This window comes from Atta colombica, unplaced genomic scaffold, assembly GCF_001594045.1.
Source record: "Atta colombica isolate Treedump-2 unplaced genomic scaffold, Acol1.0 scaffold125, whole genome shotgun sequence".
Classification (NCBI taxonomy): Eukaryota; Metazoa; Arthropoda; class Insecta; order Hymenoptera; family Formicidae; genus Atta; species Atta colombica.
In genome coordinates, this window is record NW_017259212.1 from 913942 (window position 1) to 939159 (window position 25218).

At 28.0% G+C, this 25218-nt stretch overlaps 5 protein-coding genes and 1 pseudogene across 9 annotated transcripts; 4 read left to right on the forward strand and 2 right to left on the reverse strand.

The window, feature by feature from the left end:
- The first annotated feature begins 494 nt into the window (after nt 1–494).
- Nucleotides 495–4581, forward strand: LOC108694768 (annotated as a pseudogene).
- A 303-nt stretch (nt 4582–4884) lies between these two features.
- On the reverse strand, nt 4885–7358 carry LOC108694837 (probable 39S ribosomal protein L45, mitochondrial). Of its 2 annotated transcripts, none has more exons than XM_018204517.1 (7): nt 7353–7358; nt 6725–6800; nt 6089–6412; nt 5805–5956; nt 5600–5648; nt 5258–5407; nt 4885–5169 (listed from the first exon to the last, which is right to left on the reverse strand). In XM_018204517.1, the coding sequence occupies exons 2-7, from the start codon at nt 6773–6775 to the stop codon at nt 4885–4887; spliced, it is 1011 nt and encodes a 336-aa protein (XP_018060006.1). In that variant the 5' UTR covers nt 6776–6800; nt 7353–7358. The 2 variants fall into 2 exon arrangements, with proteins under 2 accessions (XP_018060006.1, XP_018060005.1); XM_018204516.1 differs by lacking the exon at nt 7353–7358 and adding an exon at nt 6891–6913.
- Nucleotides 7359–7957: 599 nt separating this feature from the next.
- LOC108694833 (tRNA pseudouridine synthase A, mitochondrial) lies at nt 7958–10686 on the forward strand. 2 transcript variants are annotated; one of them, XM_018204511.1, is made up of 7 exons: nt 7958–8036; nt 8370–8422; nt 8675–9109; nt 9542–9878; nt 9960–10218; nt 10360–10505; nt 10581–10686. In XM_018204511.1, exons 1-7 carry the CDS (start codon nt 8017–8019, stop codon nt 10684–10686), a joined length of 1356 nt encoding a protein of 451 aa, XP_018060000.1. In that variant the 5' UTR covers nt 7958–8016. The 2 variants fall into 2 exon arrangements, with proteins under 2 accessions (XP_018060000.1, XP_018060001.1); XM_018204512.1 differs by having other exon boundaries at nt 7992–8013.
- An 83-nt stretch (nt 10687–10769) lies between these two features.
- Nucleotides 10770–16941, forward strand: LOC108694881 (limulus clotting factor C-like). 3 transcript variants are annotated; one of them, XM_018204577.1, is made up of 10 exons: nt 10770–11214; nt 11891–11956; nt 12263–12302; nt 12375–12797; nt 12878–13299; nt 13402–13623; nt 15736–16025; nt 16107–16437; nt 16663–16739; nt 16816–16919. In XM_018204577.1, the coding sequence occupies exons 1-10, from the start codon at nt 11169–11171 to the stop codon at nt 16849–16851; spliced, it is 1953 nt and encodes a 650-aa protein (XP_018060066.1). In that variant the 5' UTR covers nt 10770–11168; the 3' UTR covers nt 16852–16919. The 3 variants fall into 3 exon arrangements, with proteins under 3 accessions (XP_018060066.1, XP_018060064.1, XP_018060065.1); XM_018204575.1 differs by having other exon boundaries at nt 16663–16941; XM_018204576.1 differs by lacking the exon at nt 11891–11956 and having other exon boundaries at nt 16663–16941.
- Nucleotides 16942–16975: 34 nt separating this feature from the next.
- LOC108694882 (charged multivesicular body protein 7) lies at nt 16976–19361 on the reverse strand. Its single transcript, XM_018204579.1, has 5 exons — nt 18838–19361; nt 17812–18589; nt 17546–17738; nt 17392–17476; nt 16976–17051 (listed from the first exon to the last, which is right to left on the reverse strand). Exons 1-5 carry the CDS (start codon nt 19146–19148, stop codon nt 17030–17032), a joined length of 1389 nt encoding a protein of 462 aa, XP_018060068.1. The 5' UTR covers nt 19149–19361; the 3' UTR covers nt 16976–17029.
- Nucleotides 19362–20085: 724 nt separating this feature from the next.
- LOC108694824 (flap endonuclease GEN) lies at nt 20086–23416 on the forward strand. Its single transcript, XM_018204497.1, has 7 exons — nt 20086–20099; nt 20195–20803; nt 21026–21302; nt 21369–21655; nt 21743–21904; nt 21989–22154; nt 22229–23416. Exons 2-7 carry the CDS (start codon nt 20646–20648, stop codon nt 23414–23416), a joined length of 2238 nt encoding a protein of 745 aa, XP_018059986.1. The 5' UTR covers nt 20086–20099; nt 20195–20645.
- Nucleotides 23417–25218: the final 1802 nt, after the last annotated feature.

Here is a 25218-nt window from a genome sequence, read left to right on the forward strand (position 1 = left end):
TTATAATATCTAAACAATATCACAAAGTGTAAAATCAATATGTCAATCAATATCACAAAAAATAATCGCAGTTTTATATATGTATATACGTATAAAAAAATCATGATTTATATAAAATTGATTTTAATCGTTTCAATACCAGCATTAGTTCAATTACCGATATCAAAACGTGCCATCAAAGCACAATCATATGCAATGTCATTTCGCATTATATAGTAATAATGATTGAAATTGATTAAAGTTATCACTAAATTACATACACTATATGTATAAAATCTAATATGAGATCTCTTGCGATTTAATAATGCTAAAAGCAAAACTGTATTAAAGTTGCACACTTTTACGATGGTTTTATTTTACTGGTGTTATTATTTATTTTATTTTTGTTCATGAGTTTAAAATAGGCTGGAATTTATTTACAACTTTGAGCCAATTTTCAGTTTGGTTTCCCTTTCTTCGTTATATTGATTGGTATTTAGATTGCGCGCTGGTTGATGAGACAAGGAGCGAAAACCAAGTTGAAAATCGGTTGCAAGTAAATTCCAACACTGCACTGGTTTAAAATATACTTAGCATAATTATTCGTTGGGTATTTGTCTGTACTTGATAAAATAGAAAATAAATACACAAGTAGAAAACAATAATCTAAGAATATAAACTAAGACCCTATCTAAAGTAAATATGATAACATGTTTTATCTTATTATAGAAATCACTTAATTATAGAAATCAATCCAATCATAATAAGCTATTTCTATTTTGCTTTCAGTATAAATCGTAAATAAAAATTATAAATTACGCCATTCACTATAAAATAATAATTCTGTTATTCTATGTAAGTTACATTAAAATAGTATATTTATATAAGTTAACTATTACTCATAGCTACAGTGTAATTTTCTCATCGTTAGAGACAATGAACGGTGTGATTTGGAGTAAGACTCAAAAGACTTTCGTGTCAATTTCTAGCGTACCTATATATGCCACGATACAAAAAGAACGCTTCAAACAGAGTCGAGGACTTGAATGCCACAATTTTCAATTACAAAACTTGACATTAGCATCTTTTCAGATATGTTCTGAAAATATCTATAATTATCTTTATAATTATTCTTTCTAAGTAAGTACTAAAAAATGAGATTAATAAAATTTATAAAAAAAAATTCAATATCATATTCAAATATGGATAATTGATATAAATAATTAATAAAAAAAGTTATAGTATTTTTATTTTTAACTAGAATTCCTCTCTCTCTCTCTCTCTCTCTCTCTCTCTCTCTCTCTCTCTATCTCTCTCTTTCTCTCTCAAAGATTATAAATATGTATATGATCTCTAATGAAAATAAAAATTGGAGCGTAAATCACTGTAAAAATAGACAGAAATGTAAATAAAGCTTCTATAGGAGACGAAAATTGAAAAAAATGAAATATAAAAGAAAATCGCAATTTATCTGTAATGATAATAAAATTGCGACCAATGTAATAGAAGAGTGTAACTATAAAGATGACAAGACCGAAAATATTGCATTGTTGTGACTGAAAATGAAAAAAATAAGTCTACCATTTTGCGTAATGTATAAGTCTACCATTTTGTGTAATAACTATAATGTATTTAACCGTTTTATGATTTTTATTAAATTTGCGTTAATTTATTGATATGTATACGCTGAAGATGACCTGACAAATAAGTCGAAATGTATGTGTTTTTAAGAATTGAAATATACGAAAAATTTAGCTTTTAGTTGTTCTGTTATTCATTTTTATAAATAATGCTATAAAGAATATCTAGTTTCATATTTAAAAATAGATATCTGTTAAATAATGATATGACAAGAATTATAAAATTGATGAATAATATAATCTTTATTATTTATTAATTATTATTAATTATACATTTCAGGAGCAGTATTTGGTTCACTTTTAATAATATGAAGATTACAGGATTTTGTGGAGAAATATGGAATCTACTTTCTGAATCGCTGAATTTTACGTAAAAATGCATCATGTATCACATCGCAAGAACAAAATGTTGCATTGTGAGATTAAATTTTAATATAATTAATAATTTAAAGTAACGAAAAAATATTTCATATTTTTAGACTACAGTTAGTGAAAGCAAATTTAGATGACCAGAGTATGCTTATACAAAAAGATGTCTTGTCTTTTAAAAACGGATTATTACCTATTATTTTTCGTAATGAAACTATTGCAATAGCAAAACTACAAAACTTTTCACCGGAACTCGTGGCTATCGAAGTTTCAATATCTTTTTGGACAAACTGGTCAGCTTAATTTATTAAATTTTTTAAGTGTTTATCTGATTTAACATTTATTCAAATTGCAGTGTTATGATAGCTATTAATAACAATTAAATTATATGATCGATAAGATAATTGTCATAATTTAAAAATAATTTTATAGAATTCAATTATATATTCATCGTGAAACGATATATGATAATATATGGATGGTAAAAATTTTTTCTTGGAAAATATGGTGCGTTATATTGAATATATGTCTACTACTGAGTCTATGCACCTTTTTGACACAAAGTATTCTCATACAGAATGAAGATAAACATAAAAATATATCTCTCAGCGAACATTTATTTTATAATTTTAGAAACATGTGCAATCAAGGTGTGTGTGAAAATGAATGTGTGTAAATAATTAACGAAAATATTGCTCATTTTTGTTAGAAATGGCTTTACATTGAGATAAATCTAAATATCGCATTAAAATAAAATTGCAATTATATAAATTTGATATCATATTAAATTTGATTTTTAGAATTAGAAGTAGCATAATTTGGAAATTAGTTCTTCAATATTTTATGATAATTTTTTAATTTTAAAATATGTAAAAAATAAAAATTACAATATTTAGATAATATAAATAATAAATATTAAAGACTATTGAGATATAACATAAAACATAATGATATAAAAAATTATGTGATAATAATGAAAAGTTATGATTAAGTAAAAAATTAATTTGAATAATTGTAACAGGCTATATTCCCCAGCATCTTGATGGAAAATCGAGAATATTAGAAGTATCATTAGGATTGTTTTGTTCTATAACATACACGTTATTGGTATATTATTTATACATCTATCTAAAAGTATTTTCATGCCACCATTTGATAGTTTTACTACCTTGGTAACTAATACTAAGTACAACATTGGTCTGAAGGATACAACCGCAGAAGCTATATTTAATATATACTTACTCAAACTATAATTACTATTCTTTAGATAAAAAATGTATAAAACCATATAAAAATTAGAGAATGATATTCAAGAAGAAATTATAAGTTTTGTAAAGAACATAATGTAGAGATTCTTTATACATTTATGATTTTTTGTGTATAAAACTTAAATGCTTGAAAAATGTTGATTAAATATTATAGATTAATGAGGATCCATTTTTACAAGCAAAACAGATGGAATGATTGATGTTAGCATCAACGTTTGAGAATATGCATAAAAAAGCATGTTTTTCCAAAGAGAAATGTGTCATATTTCAAACCGAAGCAATGCGTAAAGCAGTTGGAAATGTTATGTGTCATTTGACTAACGTTAGACAACCTTATGCGAAAATGGATAACGTCTGGTATTGTGAAGAATTTTAAATACAAAAGAAGTATCGATCTTGGGTAAACAATATAATGTGCAAAATAATATATTCTAGATGTAAAAATATTGATTTTTTTTTAAATCGACAACGTATTATACAAACGTATTATATAAAATTTTTAATTAATTTAATCTGTACTCTCTAAATTCTTTGAAATGAGTCTCATCGATCTAAAAAATAAAAATTGAGCAGTCTTAAAGTGAAAGAGTGATTCAATCTTCAATCTTTAAGAAATAAAAATGAGATTTCATTGCTTAGAGTGAAAATCATTTTCAAAATTTTAGAGAGTATATACAATATGTAATATTTCTACAAAATTTTTATTTTATTTATAACATGGAATGTCTTTATAATTAAAATAAAAATCGTTTAAATAGAGAGAGAATTTCTACACATTTTTAATGTTATATAAAATGGATTTCAATTTTTCAAAATTCCAAAAATGTTGATATTTCTAAATTAATTTTTCAAAAAGAAAAGAAATACATGTTAAAAAATAACTTAGTTATAATTAAATATTAAAAAAGAGTTGATACAACAATTGATGTTATTACGATTTCCAAAATTTTTACTAGAAAAGTACATTCAATACTTATATCTTTTTATAAATAATTGATATTATATTTACTCAATGATATGAGTTTCCTGTGTAGTAGTAAGTCTGATTTAAATTTTGATAATTTCATGTATTAATAAATAATTTTCATAAATAGGATACTTAAATTAATGGAAATTGGATTATTAAACGTGTTAAAAAAATGTTAGTTGGAAAATGATTTTAAATATTATTATGCTGAAGATGAGACACCGAAATCAATTGAATTACATTAAGTTTCTTTAATAATTGCAATAATGTGCTATATAACTCTCATTATTTTCGCTTATAACTCATTATTTTCATAATCGAAAAAATTATATTTACTTATAAAGTAAAGCAATTATGAACATTTTTCCTTATACTTTATGAATATATTTTATGAATTTACTTGCAAATAGTAATTTAATTAGTATTAGAAAATCGTTAAATTATTTTGTAATTATAATATAGTTGTAATTGTATAATAATGATATTCTTACTAATAATCAAACACAAAATTTTGGGAAAGCATGTTATACTTTTGTGACAATATTAATCCAAATTTTGTTGAAATAAATGCACTTTAAATTATTATATGAATTGTAATATATTTTGTATCCTAACATCATACAATATAACATTACTTAAAACAGTTATATATATTGCGAATTCATGAAGGTTGTGCACTTGTCGCTTCCTTTGGTGTATCTTCTGTTAATGTAGCTTCTACAGGATGCGGTTCGGTTGGAACGATATCATGTTCCTCTTTTGGTAAAACATATGTGCCTTCTACTATATCTGTCGGAATCCAAGATGGTATAATCTTACCGTGAATTCGCCATACACCATACTCATTAGCTAAATGCTTTTCGAATACTATGTATTCTAATACATCTTTTCTCAGAATTTCGCTTCCTTGTATAAGACGACCAAATCTATCGTAAATTGCTAAAACCTATAAATGAAGAAATTTTCACTTAAAAATTGTTTATATTAAAAATATATTATAAAAAGAGAATAAATTATAAAGAATGTTATTGAACCTGTTGCGTGTGAAATCGAACAGTAAGTTGTGCAAATACGTTTTCTTTTGTTATTATATCTGTAGTCCTTGCGTGCACGAGGCGAGCTGGTTCCAAAGACTCTAAAAAGTTCCAATGTATGGTTTTGTTCATTATGTTGTGTGTTATTTTCTGAAAATATAAAAGAAAAGTTTGAATATACGTTATTATATGTAGTAATAAATGTAATATTAGGTGTGGGAAAAAGTTCGTGGCGTTTTTTTAATGCCATTTAACGGGAAAAACGCCACGAACTTTTTTCCACGCCTAATATATTATATTTTAAATTAGCAAGAGAGGACACGAAATATATTTTTAACTTACAGGATATGCCATTTCTGTAACATATTTTATTATTTCCTCTTCATTTTTGCTATAATTAAAAATTGTTTTATTTAGTAACATTGCTACAAATAGGAAGAAAAAAAACTGTATTTTGCTATATTTATTAATTACTAACAATTCCTTTAATGTACATATATTTGCACAATTATGAAAACATTATATATTTGCAATTTTTTTTTCTTACCTAGCTAAAGCTTTATGTGCCTTTTGATATATATCTAAGGCTTCTTCTAAAAAAAATGATGTCTTGAAGGAATCATCAAATGACTTAATTTTTCTGATGGCCATAAAAGATTTGCTCTTTTTTTCCAAAAATGTGAATTTTTGCTTTGCTCCCTATATTTTAGTAATAAAATAAATAATTGGAATACACTTTTATCTCTCTTTTAATTTTAAACTTAAAAAAATATCATTGTATATTATATTTTCTATTTAAAAGTTACGATATACAAAGTAAAGAGCATGTACTTCTTTGGTAATGGCAGAGTATTTTCCATCTCCTTCTGGAGCAACATAAGATTCAAAAATTGATGAAGTACTGCTGATATACGCTGGTCTTTCTTTCCACGGTTTCTGCGGTAGAAAACCATGCTCTTTCATACGTGATCGTATTTGCTCCTTATCCATTTTAGTAATATCATCGTCATCGTCTTCAAACGTAGGAAGTTTTATTTTAATGACTTTTTGTCTCCTTTCCTTCTTCCATTTTGGATTCCAGTGCTTAGCTATATGTGCTACTTGTATAGAATTATTAGGATAATTAATAGCAGCAACTAATATTGGTAGATTGTTCTGAAATAAATGTTCATTTTTTTAGATTCATTTCTACATTTGGATAAATAGTTTTCTGACTACAATCAGATAGTATACGTCTCTTTTATTTGTTGAATTTATTCCTATTTATTCTTAATTATAAGCTAAATTGAATTCAAGGTGGTAAGGTAAAATGGAGTAAAACAATTTGAAAAAAGATTGTTTTATAATTTGTTTCATAATTTGGAAGATTGCCAATTTAAAAAATTTAGAAATCAATTTGCAATTAAATAAGAGGAATAAAATACGTATATTTAGTTTTCAAAAAATAGGATTGTATCAAGAACATACCTGTAAAAATGTTCTGTAAATAAACACGGGGCTCACGTATCTTAATAACATTTTCAGAAATTTTACTGCTTGAGAACTGTCGGAAGAAAAAAAACAATCATTCGAATTATAGTATATTTATCAATATTTTTATTTAATTTTATATTTATATTATATTTCACATCACGTTTTACGTTAGGGTTATGTCAAGTTGTGAATTGTTGTGAATGATCACTGGTCGTTATAGGTTATGTTCAAATTCGGCCCTGCGCATAATGAGGACATATTAGGAATAGGAATAAATATTAAATTTCAACCTATCAAACATTATATTCTAGTGTAACTTATATCTGATTGGTTGAAATTTTAATATTTATTTTCTTAATATTTTATTTTCCTAGGCTAAGGAAGATTTTATTCTGTGTGCTATAGTATACGTTACACTATATGTTTGTATACACTATAGTTTGTATACACTATATATTTCGAGTAAACTTTTCCTCGGAGAGGAAATTTTGAAACGTAACTCTAATATTTGTTCTATTGTGTGCAGGCCTTTAAACCTATTCTACAATATGCTTTTTGTTTTCTGTTTTTCGCTTTTTCCTATTTTTTACATCTCTTCTTTTTGCTTCTTATCTTTCGTTACCCGAGGTAAAAGTTAACAAACTTCGGAAGAAACAGAAAAGAAACACGTAGCAAGAAAATGCAAATCGACCACAGCCATTACAAGCACCGACAGATTGATTGTTCGTCTTTATCTATCTAACGGACCAAAATTCGTGCATATAGTGAAGAATACAATCAAAAAGTTGTAGATATTACCGACCGAATTATGAACATTGACTATGTAGTTCCACGTTTTATGGATATAGAGACTTCAAAATAAAATAACAACTAAATCTCGGGCATGGCCGCTCTCAAGGCCATGTTATGATAATTCTTGTGTTCAGACCCACAAGCTTGTTGCTTCAGCCAATCCGATGCTTCAATTTTAAAGTCGCATGATGCTTACGTTTTCGACGCTACGATACGATCAATGTAGAATGATCTTTAGGCTTCACTCTGATTGAAGCATGTTGGAGTATGCGACGTGAACAAATTTTTATATTTTCCAGTCAGTTTTATATTTTCGATATTTTTCAGTCAGTTTTATATTTTCGATATTTTTCAGTCCGTTATCAGATATTTTTTATCGATCTTCGATAATATCGACGTATCGATACATATAAGAGACCTCGTGGATTCCAAATTTCAATAGCGTCTTTTAGTACAGTATGTGCTTCTAGAGCTCAAATATATCATGATCGGTAATGATATTTGGTATTCTTCGGTACGTCGATAGCTTGTATGTAAAATTATAAAAAAAATAACGTTGACTTGTGTATATGAGATCTCTGCTCCCCGAGGAAGCTATTCGTTGCATTTAGGAATCCATTATTTCTGTATGGTACTATAACTGTATTTAAATCGGAAAACCAAAAAAGGAGAAATCAGAAGAAGAAGATTTGTGTATATAAGAATTCTGAGTTGATATTCTTGCGGTTTTTATAGCGATATTATAAATGACGTGATTTTCAATAGAACAAGAAAAAGAAATTCGAATTATTTTAATGTAAGAATTGTTTATAAGATAGGAATTTTAATTGCTGCAAATGTTGTACAGGACAAATTACAGCCTCTCAAGCAAATCCATAAATTGGGTAAAGATTCAATTAGGTATGCAAAGTATATAATATTACTTATTAGTGATAATTATCTTAATAGATTAATTATTTTTTACATGAAACAAATTCGTATAAACATGAAAAGTTTGAAGAATATTATATATGCAACATTTAAAATATCTGTATTATAACTTATTCTTTTTCTTAAGTTTCTTAACTGAATTTTTTTCAATCCTAATTTAGCTTGATATTACTTAATATCCATGTAAATTTAAATACTATTTATTCGTTTAAATTTTCTCAGAAAACATTTATCGCAGAGCTAGTTCAGTCACAATGCATCCTACAACTGATTCTGAAGTAAATACTGATGATGTAAATACTATACATGGGACTAAGAGATCCATAGATGATGGCAGTGAAAATGAAGCCAAGGTGCAAAAGACAGAAGAAGAAACAGTACAAGTGACAACAGTACAAGCAACAGAAATGGAAACAGTACAAAGAATCAAGAGAAAAAATCATGCTATGTTACTAGGCTATGTTGGCAAAGATTATTATGGCATGCAAAGAAATCCTGGTATGAAAACTATTGAGGAAGATTTAATTACTGCCTTACTAAAAGCAGACTTGATAACTAAGGAACAATTTGAGAATATACGTGCGATTAATTTTCAAAGAGCTGCACGTACGGACAAAGGAGTATCAGCGATTAGGCAAATTGTTTCACTGAAACTACGTAAGATAAATATTTTAAATCTTAATTTTTTTTCTACATATCTTTTTTAAGAATGATTGTTTAAGAATAATTTTGAATTATATTAATTATAATATGCTTATATTAATTTTACAATGCTATTTTTATTTAAGTTATTACTTAATGGTTGCATTCAACAAAAATAGCTTTACAAGATTTTTTAATCTGATTGATCTATACATTCAAATATAATGTAGAACTAACAGCAAGAATCATTAATAATCATACTAAAGAATCGTGCAACAGTTACAAAGTTATTCTTGCTGAACACAACCTTTATCAATAAAAGGCAAATTTGTTAAGCTTAAAAGTAACAAAGAAAATAAATTTTTTATTTGAATTATGTTATGAATATTAAATTATAAATATTTATTAAATTACTATTAAATTATAAATATTAAATTTTCTTTACAGCGGAGAATAGTAATAAGACAACAATAAATCAGTTCTTACCTGATGCCATCAGAGTATTTGGAATAAAACGTGTGACAAAGGGTTTCAACAGCAAAAATAAATGTGATGCACGTACTTATAGATATATCATTCCTTCCTATGCATTTGCATTAGAAGATCAAAGTTTGCTAAAACTTGGAGAGGAAGTTGACGAAGATGAAAGAATCAAACAGTTATCAATTATTGATGGAAAGCCGTACACTGATTATAGATTATCTCCAGAATCTTTAGATAAATTAAATTCGATTTTGAAACTTTTCGAAGGTTCTCATAATTTTCATAACTTCACGTCAAAAGTGTAAGTCGATATTAATTCAAAAGAACATATATATATATTCATTTAGATACTTAAAACTGAAGCAAATTTTGTTTAATTCAGAAAACCATTAGATCCACGCGCGCGACGCTATATAATTAGTTTCTGCTGTATGGAAACATTCGTTTTAAATGATATAGAATTAGCGGTATTAGAAATTAAAGGACAAAGCTTCATGTTGCATCAAATCCGAAAAATGGTCGCAATTGTAGTTGCGATTGCAAGGAACATGATATGCAAAGAGACAATCGATGAAGCATTCAAGACAATGGACAAGATGGATTTACCACTTGCACCTAGTTTAGGATTGTGTCTGTGTCATGTAAGAAAATTTGATAGCATATATTTTATTGATATATGAAATTATTTTAATATTTAATGTTAATCTATTAATATAATCTATTGTGAGATTAATATTAAGTTTTTTAAAAACGAATTATTCAAAGATTAAATGTATCAACAGGTGCATTATGATAATTATAGTAAAAGATATGGCACAGACGGTCTTCATGAAACATTAGATTGGAAGGAGTGTGAAGAAGAAGTAGAAAAGTTTCAAAAAACATATATTTTGCAACACATGATAGATACCGAAATTTCAGAACAAACGTATCTTTTTTGAACACTTTATATATATAATAAATTTTTCTTGTTTAAATATATACCTTAACCAATATTATATAGAACTTTAAAATGGCTGGCAGGCCTCCCTTTTTATTCTTTTAATAACAGAGACATGCTAGCTGTGGAGGATGATGAAAAACAAGAAGCCGTGCATAATGATGTTTAGGTGTAAAATACCGCCTTTGTATCAAATGCACTAAGAAACATTAAAGAAAGTTTTTAAATTATATCTTTAAGGTTTCCTATTTGCAAGATTAATTATAAGTTTCCAGTCATAGTTTTAAAGTTTCTTCTTGTAAAACCAAAAGCAATGATGTCAGAATCTTATTCAAACATCCTAGTAAAAATGTATTATTATCCCTACCTTGCAAAGTTTTTTAAACCGTTTTTAATTAAAAGCACATGTACGTCATCATGTCATCTGCCTCTCCCCCCCTCTCGATTTGTTGTTGGTTTAGATTAATTTGCAGCGTACAAACCATAGAATGTACTTTCCCTGTTTATGTACTTCCCACCACACACGCCAAGATGACGCTTGCGTTGGGTAATTCCAATCTCATGTCACAGTGCAGATGATCGCAGTGAGTGACCGAGCGCCGAGATATAAAGAGGCTGCAATTACTGACGTTTTGCACGGTGTGCTTTACCATGCGGATTTTTCAATGGATATCTACACTACTAACAGTTATTTATGGTAAGAAAGAAACATATGACGCCAACTTATTTTTGTGATATAAATAAGAACTATCACGATATTAATAAAAAGTATTCGTAATTGTAAAAACTGTAACTTTATAAAAAAATTTTTCTACTATAACTTTCTCGAAGATTTTTTATTTATTTTTATTAATTGGGTATATAGTGTAACAGAATTTTAAAGATACATTATATTCTATTATTCTTTTAAAGCAATTACTGATAAAATAACATTGATAAATATTCATGAAAATATTTATAAATGCAACTGTTTTCATTGATGTTATTACCATGCTTACCTTGTGTTCTGACATAACATTTGTTTTGATATATTTTGAATCCATATATTTCTACACATTTCACAGTATCGAAATTACGTCAAATAACATTATATATAACATATATTTTAGAAAAATGTCAATAATATATTTTGAAGTTTTAATTTTCTTACAAAATTTTATTTAGTTTGCATATTTTAATCTTAATTAAATGATCAATCAATTAATAATTTATAAATAATAATTGATAGAAAATACTTTGTTAGTAAAACTTGTTTTATTTATTTGTATTTGTTAGAAGAAATTTCTATATATTATTTATTATATATTAATTGATATTTCGTAGTAATTGTAGATTCGCATATTCCAAGAAATTTCTGAAGTAATCTTAACCAGTTTCAGAAACCAGTTTAGTGACCTTGAACCTCTGTGTAGAAGAATATCTTGCGCTCACTTATATTGGTAGATAATAAGCGAAGATGATACACGAATACATATAAAACATATCTCTCCTATATTTATTAAAGTTTATTAAAATTTTTCTTATATTGTGCTAGCTGATATATGATCAATCTCAATCTATAGTTTCCCTATCATAAAAAATATGAGCATCAAACAGAATTCTTTTAAATATATTATTGAAAAAAATCTTATTTATATAATTAAAATAATTTAATAAATAATTTCAACTTACATATACAATTGTCCAACACATAAAATAATAGAAAATAGATTTTTTAGAGCAAAATTAATTTTTGGATTTTTCAGTGTGTATTGGTTCTGGATATGCACAAACTTATGAATGTGGGTAAGTATTTACATATCAAAGTAATGTAATGTTTAAGCAAATAAATATCAGCTAATATACTTGTCCGAACAGATTAGACAAATTTCGATGCTACAATGGAGACTGTATAGCTGGCGACTTATTGTGCGATGGCACACCACACTGTAGGGATTTGTCTGATGAAACAGAGGCAGAGTGTACAAAGCCAGAGATTCTGTGTCATAGGTATGCCTTTCGTTGCAACTATGGTGCCTGTGTAAATGGAGATTCCATATGTAATGGCGTCCAAGATTGCATTGACAACAGTGACGAAACGCAGCCTCAGTGCACAAAAAATACAACAAACAATCAAACAGAAAGACCTACAAGCAGACCTATAAGCAGACCTAATAGATGTACTACAAATCAAATTACATGCGATAACGGCGAGTGTATTCATAAGGACAATATGTGTAATGGAATTCAAGATTGTGCGGATGGTTCTGACGAAACTTCTGAAAAATGCAGATCAATATAGTGAGAATCTTTTATAAATGCTGAAAATTGTTAAACGATCATGAGAAACAAACGTTTTATAACTGCTAATTTGTTTGCAGTTGTCCTCCGACAGCTTTCCGTTGTTCTTATGGAGCATGTATCAATGGTGATCTACGATGTAATGGAGTAATTGAATGCGTCGATGGATCAGACGAGGATTCGAGATGCAGCGAAACAGGGTGGCCATCACCTTTACCGACGGTACGACCAACAACGGAAACAACACGATGGCCTATATCGAGTCCAACACCAACACGTGGTACAAACGCTTGTAGAGCACCTCCGCAACCGCAGAATGGTCATTGGAAATTACATCGATCACAATGTTCAAGTGGACAAGAATGTAACGTTCCAGAAGGAACGGAACTGGGATTAGGATCTCATCTCGTCTATTCTTGCAATTCGGGATATAAATTAAGAGGTCCAACTGACGTGAGCTGCAGTTTCGAGGGAAAATGGCTTAATATACCAGTTTGCACAGGTTTAAAACAAGAATTATATATTTTTGAAATATTTAATTATTCATGAAAAGATATATATGAATTTTTAAATATCGAATTATTAATTATTAATTGTTTGATAGAAATACGCTGCAAAGCTTTGACTACAGCATCAATCGAAGCTAGATGTACATACGATGACGAATGGATATCTTGTGAATCTCCAGTTCCACCAAGAACAAAAGCGGTATTAGAATGTCAAAATAGTTATCGACCTGAAACTAATCTATTAACCGGGCAAAGAAAAAATGTGAGATGTAATGCAAATGGTCAATGGGAACCAGAACCTATGCGATGCATTCCAGGTCCGCTCATGATAAATATTTATGTTAATAACACTAAATTTACGTTTCATACTACTTTCGATAGAAATGCTACATTTATTGAAATTTTGGACGATAGAATCATTATATATACGAATGCCAACAATCCAAATTATCCAAATATAGACATTAGAGTATCAAAATCAAATAATGATATAGTAACAGATGAGCCATGGGCATGGTCTTAAAACAATGAAAGAATGATAATATATTGTAAATACAATATTTTTATATTTTTATAGTTGGCACAGTAATACATGTCTTATCCCTATTGAGAGATAATTCACATATCTGTTTATTAAGGTGGTTGTTATTTTAATAATTTTTTAAATTTAATCGGAATCCTCTAAATTGATTCAATATCTCAAAAATAACATCAGATTTTTTTTAGATTTTTTGAACAATTTTAACCGTAGCACTGATAGAAGAATATTTTTATGGACAAAATTCGACCAATGTTTTAAAATACAATTTTAAAGTTTTTTTTTAATTTGCTCGAAATTGAATGAACTAAAAGCCCACTTTGCCTAAATTTTGATTATGGTCCAAAGTAAAAATTGCTGATTCAATGAAGTGAAAAAAAATGAAAATTATATAATAATGAATATTGAACAATTTTTCAGCAATTTTTAATTTGAACCGTGATCAAATTTTACGCAAAATGAGCTTATAGATCATTCAATTTTGAGCAAAAAGAAACTTTAAAATTGATTAAGAATTATTAGAGCATCAGTCAAATTTTTCCGCGGGATCTTGAAAGGAGGATGTTAAAAAGACTCCGATTTCTATCCAAAAAGATGTAAGTAAATGGAATAGTGTTTTTTATAGATTTTAACCTCCTGATAATGTTAATAAAAAGTTCGGGCTCGATAGGGAAACCTTGAAAATTGAGCATGAACCTGACACACATTTAAAGAAATTTCAATATTCTTGTTTATTTTTCAAGATGTTTTCCAAATGTTGAACTGTTTAATAATTTTATATTCAGGAGTTCAAAATCTATAAAAAACACTATTTTTTTACTTATATTTTTTTGTGCAAAAGTCGATCCTTTTTCTAATATCCTCCAAAAAAAAGGGCAAATTTTTGCCCAAAAGATGTATGTAAAAGAAATAGTGTTTTTTGTAAATTTTGATCTCCCAAAAAGCATGTGAGAAACATCTTGAAAAGTAAATAAGAATATTAAAATTTCTTTAAATATATCATGTTTATGCTTTATTTTCAGGGTGTTCCTCCGATCGTTCCCCTATCGATCCCGAACTTTTTAACATTATCATATTCAGGAGATCAAAATCTATAAAAAACGCTATTCCTTTTTACTTACACATTTTTGGGTAGAAGTCGACCTCTTTTTAATATCCTCTTTTAAAAAGCTCTGTTAGTTAAATTTTTTGTTAAAAAAAATAGATTTGATGTAAGTCCATGTTAAATCGCGGTATCAAAAATACATATATATAGACCGGTATTATAATCGGTTCTTATTTTAAAATCGTCTTAAGCAATGTCTTAAAATGCTAATACTCTCTTGTTCACGATATCTAAAAATTATACTTAAGACGGTATATAAGATCTGACTATGAATATCACCCATAGATGCAAATGCGTGTATTTTATCTTATCGCATATCTATTTATGTCCTAATAGCATGGATTAAAATTGTTTAAAAAATCTGATATTATTTTTTTGAAATATTGAATTAAACTACTTTAGGGGCTGTCCCGATTAAATTTCAAAAATTGTTAAAATAACCACTTTACTATGTATATATATTACAGTTTCTGTTTAAGTGATTTGAAATTGTTTCCTAATAAACCAAAGTTGGAAATGAAAGTATTAAATTCAATTTTTAATTATTATACAAATGCTGTGTACAAATGTATATATTAAGTGTACGCATTTACGTACCGAATATATTTAATAAACTTTTATGTAACTTTTTGATATATTTCAATCTCTTTCCCATCCCATTAATCATAAAAGTATCATGACGCAATGGAATTACAGTAATTGTGAATTATCTCCTTTATATAATCATACGTATTCAATACGCTTTCTTGTATTATTACATCGCGACAATCGAAATATTTGTTGTAGTATGTGGCACTCTTCCTCCCGATGTTACACCGACTATTGTAGGCGGTGTACGGCCGAATATCACGGAATTTCCGTGGCACGCTACGATGTATCGCAATATAGGCAAGTCAAAGAAATTCTTCTGTGGAGCGAGCATTATTCAAGATAATCTCTTGATAACGGCAGCGCATTGTGTATATGATGAGATCAATAGACAACCAATTAATGCCAGATCAATTTATATATTAACGGGAAATATTTATCGTGATTATGATTATGCTCATAATCCAACCCTCGTTAAAAAGAATCAGGTTTGGAAGTATATAATGCAAATAACAAATTAATTTAGAAAGAATATTGTTGGTCATAAATGTTTACACACCTTCTTGCAGGTGAAACATATTTACATCGTACGTAATTATCTAGGACTTATAGGAAATTATCTCTGGGATATCGCAATACTAGAACTCGTTAGACCATTTATATTGTCAACTTGGTTGGTTCCCATATGTATAGATACTTTAAGCGATAGAAGTGTATTGGAAGCAGGCTCTTATGGAAAGGTAGCAGGATTTGGTAGAACCGCATTTGGTGAATCTAGCGCAATTTTACAGGCTTTAACAGTACCTGTAATTCCGCTCAGCCAATGTAGATCCGCTAGCCAAAATGCTAATACAGAACAATTTATTACCAATGATAAATTTTGTGCAGGTTATACAAATGGTTAGTAGAAAAATCTATTAAATATAACATTAATTAGCATGACAGTATATTTTTGTACTAAATTTATAAGAAAGATATTTGTAAAAAATGTAAACTTATTTTAATTTATAGAAGTTATAAAAAAAATAAGAGGAAAGAATAAATTTAAGAATTGTTTTTAAGATCGTTCTATATAAAGATGCGAAAAATAGAAAAATAACTTACAATAAGCATTGTATGTTTCAGGTTCTTCTGTCTGCGATGGTGACAGTGGTGGCGGATTAGTCTTTAAAACTAATCGTTTGTGGTATCTTCGAGGTATTGTTAGTGTTTCCCTTGGCACGATACAAAAGGATGGAACTGCTTATTGTGACAATAACTTGTATTCCTTATATACAGAAATATCCAGGCATATTTCATGGATACAAGATGTAATTACAAAAATAGAACAAAATCAGACACATATATTATGTTCAAATGAATCTCAAACGAGATGTTCTTAAATTTATTGATGATACCATCAGTTATGTGCAATTATTGAAAAAAACATTTGTCTTGTGCCATGTAAGTCTAAACTATTGTTTCTTTATTGTATTGTTTGTCAAATGCGTAATCATGTGAAGAGAGTTGCACCTCTGTTGAATGGAATAATTAAAGACTTAAGAAATAAGTTTTTGTATGTATGTGATAAATGAGATTAATTTTACAACTCTAGCTGGGCTTATTAATATTTTATGTTTTTAAAAAATTGATAGAAATAGAATTTTAATTGTCATATTATCTATTTTGACTTCATATATATCAAGTTAAAAAACATATTTAATAAAAAAAATTAAACATTTTTTTACATAATGTACAATAAATATATTTTTTATTAGATGTACAATAAACATTTTTAAAAAAATGAGATAAATGATTTTATGAAGATATTAATATCAAGTTATTAATACCAATAGATTGACTATTGCAACTTACAAACACTCAGGTTTTTTCAAAGCCTTTTCTTTATTGGATGGTACAGCTGGCAGAGTAGTTACATCTTTGCTTGGTGAAACTAAACCTGTGTATTATATATTCCATTATATATTCCATTATATTTTATATAAAATATAATAAATTCCATATTTACCTTCCATGCATAAATCTTGCAAACGTTGCTTCAATTTTTCAATCTCTGGATTTGAATCAGGAACTGCAGCGAAAACATCTACATTATCTTCATCTAATAATTCTGCCAATTCCCTTTCCAATTCGATATCAGAGTCTGCATTGTTTAGTGTCTCAGATAAAACTAAATCTATCTCTTTGTTCTCCTCTAAAACCTAATCATTGAGTAATGGATATTAGTACTCGGTTTATATTAAATAATCACAAGCGACATATACAACCACTTACCTCATTAATATCATCCATAACATCTCTGACACCAAATTCTGTTAAACCATTTTGTCCGATCTTCTTCAATACATCGGACCCAGTTTTATAAGCAGACAATACAGCAGAGTTAGAATGTGCATCCTTGATATTGTTGATGAGAACACGCAGATTTGCAAGAGCTTGTGCACGTTTTTCTATGGTCTTTTCTAGTTCCAATTTTCTTCTTAATTGTGCCTTTGCCATCTGACGCAACTCTTTTCCTAAATATAACTTTACTTCATTAATAATATTGAGCTTTTCTTGCTCCAAAAGTTCTATTTCTTTGATTAGTTCATTTTCCTGTTTTGTCAGTTTATACATGCCTTCTTCTACCTCTGTAATTTCATTTACTGTTTGCACACAGATTTTAATTAGTAATTCACTATTTGGATTCGAACTCTTCTTAAAAATCACTTTTTTTCTTTGCTTTAACCATTCTAATGTTAATTTCACTGCATTCTCTGAAATCTGTTTTTTTGTATTGCTCTTGCAATATTCTACTATCTCCGATATTGGGAACAACATATTATCTTTTCTAATTTCAGTGATGGAGAGGATAATATCACTTAATTCTCGTACAATTCGCAAATGTATATATTTGACTTCTATATTATTAATCTTCTGGCCTACAACATAATTCTTTACCTTGGAAAATGACCAGCTAATTGGCTTTTTTACAAATATGTCGATTGACCATGCTGTCCATGTTTCACATGGTTCTTTAAAAAAATCAGTTTGTTGAATTATCTCGTTATTTCTAAAACAAATTTATAGAATATACACATTAATAAAACAGAAAAGAATATACAACATTAAAGCATTTTGAATTATATCCTATTTTTTACTATAATTGCCATTAGTATAATCACTGATGGATTAATAAAAACATTGAAAAAATGTGTATATATACTTATAAATATATGTTCATATATATTTAATGTATAATATTTATATTAAATATATTTAATCTATATATATCTATACTTTTAATAGTTGCAACAATACCTTAGAAGCTCCTCAATTACAGTAACTAGACATAGTGGCGTACAGCCTTTTCTTTTGAAGGCTTCGTTCAAATCAATGATAGAAAAACTGCATTGCATGGTATGTTTCAGCCATTCGTATATTAGATTGTTCCAGAACTTGTATTTAGAAATCCAATCCTGCGGGTTTGCGGATTTACTGCGAAACGGCGAGAACAGCGCGCTCATCCTTTCTTCTTGATTCCAACATTCTGGCAATTTTTCTGCTGGTAGTGGCGAATTGCCACTGGTGTTTCCATCAATCATTTTACTATCAATACCAACGTCATTCATGAGATTAATAGATTAATTAAATAAAATTTTGTAAATCACTTCAAGACGCACAAATTAATTTTAGGTTATAAAATTAAAATTTTGTTTAATCGCAATTGTGTTCTATTTTCGTACACATGTATTTTTCTGTCGATCTCTGATTTTTATCAAGTTCATTCTGAGAAGTGCTTATGCTATAAAATATTATACGTATTATAAATAAAAGAAACACAGATCCTCTCGAAACGTGAAAAGACGTGAGTGACAGAGTGACGTAATATAATTATAAACAATGGTTGCGTTCTGCAGACTCAACTGTTGCGGAACGGATTTGTGAACGCTCACTGCTATTGGATGATCCATGATGTAAGAATATCAGGTGTTCCGTTCCTATAGTAGCGCAGTAGCAGCGTGAATTTAGGTAAAAATTGGATTGGTAGTTTCCAGTATTGCTATCGCCATTATGTGCAATGAAACACCCGTATCCTTATATCATGGGATGAATAGAAGAATAAACAATAACAGCGGACGCTCACAGATTCACTCCGCAATAGTTGAGTTTGCTGAATAATGAACGCAACCAATCTTACGACTTCGATTAAACGTTTGTTGAAAATACTTTAATGCACAAATCCAAAGATTTTTATTAAAATACTATTTTCTTATTCGCAATCTTTATTTTCTCATCTTCACACTCTTCCAATGTTCATTCATTTAAAACTATTGTCATCATAGTTGTCATCAGTTACTTCGAGATCTTTGAGATAGTTCAATATATTTACATCTCTTCTTACAGGAAATCAGATTTGTGTGAAATAACATGAATTGCGTGAATCAAGGTGGAATTATTGACTGATGATGATGACAATTCCAAACTGAAAATGGACTCTATTATATACATTATAAATTAATTTACATGGCATCAGGATAAAAGATATCGTATAAATGCTAATTAAATCTGATTTTAAAACAGTCAGTTATTGTTAAAAAAAACTGGATTTAAGAATTTTAGAATTTATACGACATAATCCACATAGATAAATCTAAAGTATCGTTTTGTTTCTCAGGAGCTGCTCGGGATCGCTCGGAATGAACTACCTATCATACTTAAAATGTAGAATTCATACTATATACCTCTGTTATACGACGTCTGACATTCATCATAACAATGAATGTCAGATGTACAGACAAAACGAATAATACTTAGATTTGTTGCTTGGTATATACTCCAACATGCTTCAACATGTTCTTATCATAGTTCCTACTCACTTTAACGAGTGCATTTCAGTGAGTAGAAGCAGAGAAATTTCTCTCTGGTAGAAATTACGGTTGGAGGAAGTAGGAACATATTGGAGCATGCGATGCGAACAAACCTTCTATTATCGGTTATGAGTAAAACGCACCTTACACATCTCATTTCGTCACTTTTACACAAGATGGCATTGTGAAAATTTACGTTTACGTTATGAAAGCATCCGTTGAAGCATTTAATTTGAATTGAATTCTATTTGATACAAGATGGGCGTTAAAGATCTGTGGAATATTTTATCGCCTTTATGTGAGAAGAAACCACTGTACGAGCTACAGGGGAAGACCATCGCGATCGATTTAAGCGGATGGATCGTGGACAGTCAAACGATCGTTGATAATATGGTACAACCGAGGATGTATCTTAGGTAAATCTGCTTTGATTCAACTTATTTTTATTCGTTGAAATATATTTCATTAAATGACATCAGAAAATATTAAATATATAATGGATCAATAGTGGATAATTATTAACATACAATACACGTTTTTAAAATTTATGTATAATAAATTTGTATTTAACAATAAAATGTATATTATTTTGTTTTTTAATAAATTATCATTTATATGATTTGCTTATATATTTGCAGAAATTTGTATTTCCGTACGGTATTCCTTCTTGTGCATGGGATATCTCCGGTATTTGTATTGGAAGGAAAGCCACCTATCCTAAAACATAAAACTATTGCACGAAGGAACGATGTTCGTAGTAGATTTCAGGAGAGAAAAACTGCTAAGAGAGGAGGAAGAACACAGTTTAATCGAGTTCTAAACGAGTGTAAAGAATTATTAAGATGCATGGGTGTTGCTTGTATACAGAGCTGTGGTGAAGCAGAAGCTATGTGTGCTTATTTAAATGAAGATGGAGTATGTTCATGTATTTAATTTTTTTATAAATTATTTATTATCTTTAAAAGAAAAATGTACTTTTAGCTTGTAGATGGATGTATAAGTCAAGACAGTGATTGTTTCTTATATGGTGCAAAAGTGGTATACAGAAACTTTTGTATGAGTACTCATGGAAATTATGGAGCTACTGGTGGCTCTGTAGATGTCTATAGTATGGAAAAAATAGAGAAGATATTAAATATAGGACGAAATAAAATGATAGCATTAGCTTTGCTGTGTGGTTGTGATTATGATGAGGGAGTGAATGGTGTTGGAAAGGAGGCTGCTTTAAAATTTTTTAAGACTGTGAAAGAGGAAAATGCTTTACAAAGGTTTAAGTATATTGTATGTTCATCAAATTTATCAAATTTTGTAACTGAACTGTACAATTAAACTTGTTTTTCTTTTTTTTTCTTCAGAATTCAAGATTGGAGAACTGATACAAGATTGAACAAAGCTGAATGTGATTTGTTAAATCCAAGTTTATGTACATCATGTGGTCACCCAGGAAAACTGCAAAAGCATACAAAATCAGGTTGTGCTGATTGTGGAACTGTTAGGAAGTGTAATGATGATTTTAGGTAAAAATTATTATATTGTTACATATATTTCTTTTGAAATAATAATTTATCATTTTTTATATGAGAGATTATATTTTTATGTAGGGAAAAAAGAATATTGATATTAAATGAAATATCGCTAAGAAAGAAGGCGCTTTGTGATGAAAATTTTCCAAATCAGGAATTAATAGATGAATTTCTTATTAGGAAAGATTCAGTTCCCACTAAATTAGATATAAAGTGGAAGCAACCTCAAGTGAATGAATTTATTGTAAGTTTATCATTACGTATGTATATCATAATATGTTAAATAATCTCTCTACATTTATTATTTTTTCCCATCAGAATTTTATGAACAAATATGTATGTTGGGAACCGCAATATGCTTTCGAAAAAATATTTACATTAATTACTAGATGGCAACTTTTGCATCTACCAAATCTTACCTTAGATGAACGCTTGTCTATGACAGATTTATTTATTCCTGATAGTATAAAAAAGATACGTAATATTAGATCTATAGCCAGTTATGAAATTATATGGAAAAAAGAGCATGATGCAATAAAAATGCTAAAAGAATATAAGGAGCAAATAAATGAGAATGGCGATGAGAATGATGACAATGATGTAGATAATAATTTACTAACAAGTATTGAGCCACAAGACTTGGTTTTAAAATGTTATCCAAAATTAGTTGAAGTATATGAAAATACTAGAAATGTAAAAACGAAAAAGAGAAAAGTAAATTCTCGAAAAAAAAAGGCTACAAATGTAGAAGATAATGATACCAGAATAAAAGATACTACGAAATCAAAGCAAAAGAAAATAAAAAAGAAAACAGAAAAAAATAATAAGAATATCGATGAATTTATAACTAAAACTAATGTAATATCCTTAGAAGATTCCTTTGAGCAAATGGTAATTTCACCAAAAAGATCAAAGCAGGAAAATATTAGAGATAGAGTACATGCATTACAAATGAGGGACGTGTCTAAAGATATTGAGATAATGAATATAAAACAAATGAAACGTGGGCCGCAATTTCAAAGAGTTCTGGAGATACAAAAGATAAATTTAAAATTGAATAATACGTTTGACAGAATATTTAGTGAACTTTCTCCTGATGATTTTACAAGCGAAAATGAAGATAATGATTTAGATATAACAAATGTAATAGAAAATATATGTAGCAAACAAACATTCCAATTTAGTAAAACAAACTGTCAATCTATAGAATCTACTAGTCAATCTGTAGAAAATATAGAAGAATGTATAATAATTGATGAACCTGTGACGTGCACTAGAGAAAATTATGTTCATGCAGAAAATGAAAAGCAAAAATTGGATAACTCTGATGATGAATTTGCCTTTATTAATGAATCATATATTCCTATTAATCAAAGAATACAAGAGAAGAAGATAGGAGAAAGCCGAAGATTTTTGTCTACATACAATCATACAACAAAAAAGTTTGATTTAGATTTTGAAAATATCATGGACCAAACTGATAATGAAAATATACATTTAAACTAGAAATTAAAATGCCTATAACGGTCGAAGCTGAATCTTCATTGCTTAAATAATTCACTCTTGAATTATTATATATATATCATATATGTATTTGCATATATACCATGTCTTTCGAAACTGCGCGCCGAATTTTTCCAGACTAAACGCAATTAAACTATTTTAGTAATCGTGAATTGACAAGAAATTTTAATAATTTGATGCTACAATCAGACATCGTATTATAAAGATGTTAATGAATCAAGAATCATTGAACCAACTTTTTACTCTATGAGAAAATTATCAACTTCATACTTATTGGATTATAACGTGCATACAGTCGATATTTTCTCATAGAATAAAAAGCTGGTTCAATGACTCTGTATATAGTATATATAATAATTCAAGAATCAATTCATTGAATTATTTAAGCAATGAAGATCCAGCTTCGACCGTTATAGGCATTTTGATTACTAGTATTGATTATGTTCTCACATATGCGATCTAAAATAAAAATTTTTAATATTGTATACATTTAAATATATAATATCATATAAAGTACTTAATTTTTAATAACTAACAAGATGTAATGGAAAATTTTAAATAATTAAAACATAATTTTATTTTATATTATATCTGATATTTGTTAAATACTGATTCTGAAATATGTGTACTTCGCTTAACATATTTCAACGTCCTACATGTTTTGTAAATGTTTTATAGTTTGATATTTAAATTTGATTCTAAGAGTATGCTAATGATATTTTTATCGTGTAAATTATATTTATAAATATATGTATATAGTACAATTTTTTGTTTTATTTATAGTTTGAAATATATGAAAGTATGCAATCTATTTGTTAGTATAAATTTAAGCAGCCATGTTTATCTTTGATTAAATAAAAATTTTCAGTAGCAAATATATATCTTCTTATTGTCAAATTTTATTCTTATTATCAAATTTTAAGAATATGTAATATTCGTTAAAACAAACCAAAAAAATCTTAATGAACAATACTTCGAAAACCTTTTATTTTTGAGTTATGAAGCATTTTCTTCTGTGAAAAATAGAAAATAAAATTTGGCACCACCTTTTGGGAACACCCTGTATATATATATATATATATATACATACATACACATACACACACATATATATGGAATGGTTACAATTTGCTAATATAAGTCAATATAAGTATTATTCTGTCTTCGTTACTTATAAAATGCCAAGATAAATAAAACGACGTTTGTGTAATTAAATCATCCATTAAATTTGATATGGATGGTTTAATTTTGCTTTAGTATTTTAATGTAATGTTTTGAAAAATATAATTATAAATACATACCAACAGTATTTGGTGATTGATTTGAATATAATTTGCAAGGAGAGGTCAATCACATAACATATACAAATTAAAATTAAATTATGTATAATGTATACAAGCTAAAATAATCAGAGAAATATATAAAAAATATAAATTTATATTCAATTTTTCAGTTATTTGAAATACACAAAAAGCAATAGAGGTTTGAGACGTAAGAATAAATATATTCTATTAAATATTGAATAAGTAAAGATTTTTATTGGTAATTAAATTCGTTTCACTTTTTAATCGATACTTCGATTGAACAAACGTGGCAGAACAAATTATTAAAACTGAGATAAACTGCAGAGATAGAGTGCATAATACTGACACCTGTATTTAATAAGCATTTAATAAGATATCCGCATATTAATCGCATCGTAGTGCAAACGTGTGACAGTTTTGTTAAGTAAATTCCATGCGACCATAGTCTTACGCGTACAGTAAACTTTCTACATATATATA

Excerpts from the sequence above, each read along its gene's own strand:
- LOC108694833 (XM_018204511.1), top strand. The coding sequence starts at position 8,017 with ATGATATTTGGTATTCTTCG. Across the intron at positions 9,879-9,959 it reads CATAACTTCACGTCAAAAGT|AAAACCATTAGATCCACGCG; the intron begins GTAAGTCGATAT and ends TGTTTAATTCAG. Across the intron at positions 10,219-10,359 it reads TAGGATTGTGTCTGTGTCAT|GTGCATTATGATAATTATAG; the intron begins GTAAGAAAATTT and ends ATGTATCAACAG.
- LOC108694837 (XM_018204517.1), bottom strand. The coding sequence starts at position 6,775 with ATGTTATTAAGATACGTGAGCCCCGTGTTTATTTACAGAACATTTTTA. Across the intron at positions 5,957-6,088 it reads ACTCTGCCATTACCAAAGAA|GGAGCAAAGCAAAAATTCAC; the intron begins GTACATGCTCTT and ends ACTAAAATATAG. Across the intron at positions 5,170-5,257 it reads TTCGATTTCACACGCAACAG|GTTTTAGCAATTTACGATAG; the intron begins GTTCAATAACAT and ends CTTCATTTATAG.
- LOC108694824 (XM_018204497.1), top strand. The coding sequence starts at position 20,646 with ATGGGCGTTAAAGATCTGTGGAATATTTTATCGCCTTTATGTGAGAAG. Across the intron at positions 20,804-21,025 it reads CAACCGAGGATGTATCTTAG|AAATTTGTATTTCCGTACGG; the intron begins GTAAATCTGCTT and ends ATATATTTGCAG. Across the intron at positions 21,656-21,742 it reads GAGGAAAATGCTTTACAAAG|AATTCAAGATTGGAGAACTG; the intron begins GTTTAAGTATAT and ends TTTTTTCTTCAG.
- LOC108694882 (XM_018204579.1), bottom strand. The coding sequence starts at position 19,148 with ATGAATGACGTTGGTATTGATAGTAAAATGATTGATGGAAACACCAGT. Across the intron at positions 18,590-18,837 it reads GTAATTGAGGAGCTTCTAAG|AAATAACGAGATAATTCAAC; the intron begins GTATTGTTGCAA and ends AATTTGTTTTAG. Across the intron at positions 17,052-17,391 it reads TTGAAAAAACCTGAGTGTTT|AGGTGCAACTCTCTTCACAT; the intron begins GTAAGTTGCAAT and ends TCCATTCAACAG.
- LOC108694881 (XM_018204575.1), top strand. The coding sequence starts at position 11,169 with ATGCGGATTTTTCAATGGATATCTACACTACTAACAGTTATTTATG. Across the intron at positions 11,215-11,890 it reads ACTACTAACAGTTATTTATG|TTTCAGAAACCAGTTTAGTG; the intron begins GTAAGAAAGAAA and ends AATCTTAACCAG. Across the intron at positions 13,624-15,735 it reads ACCTATGCGATGCATTCCAG|TATGTGGCACTCTTCCTCCC; the intron begins GTCCGCTCATGA and ends TATTTGTTGTAG.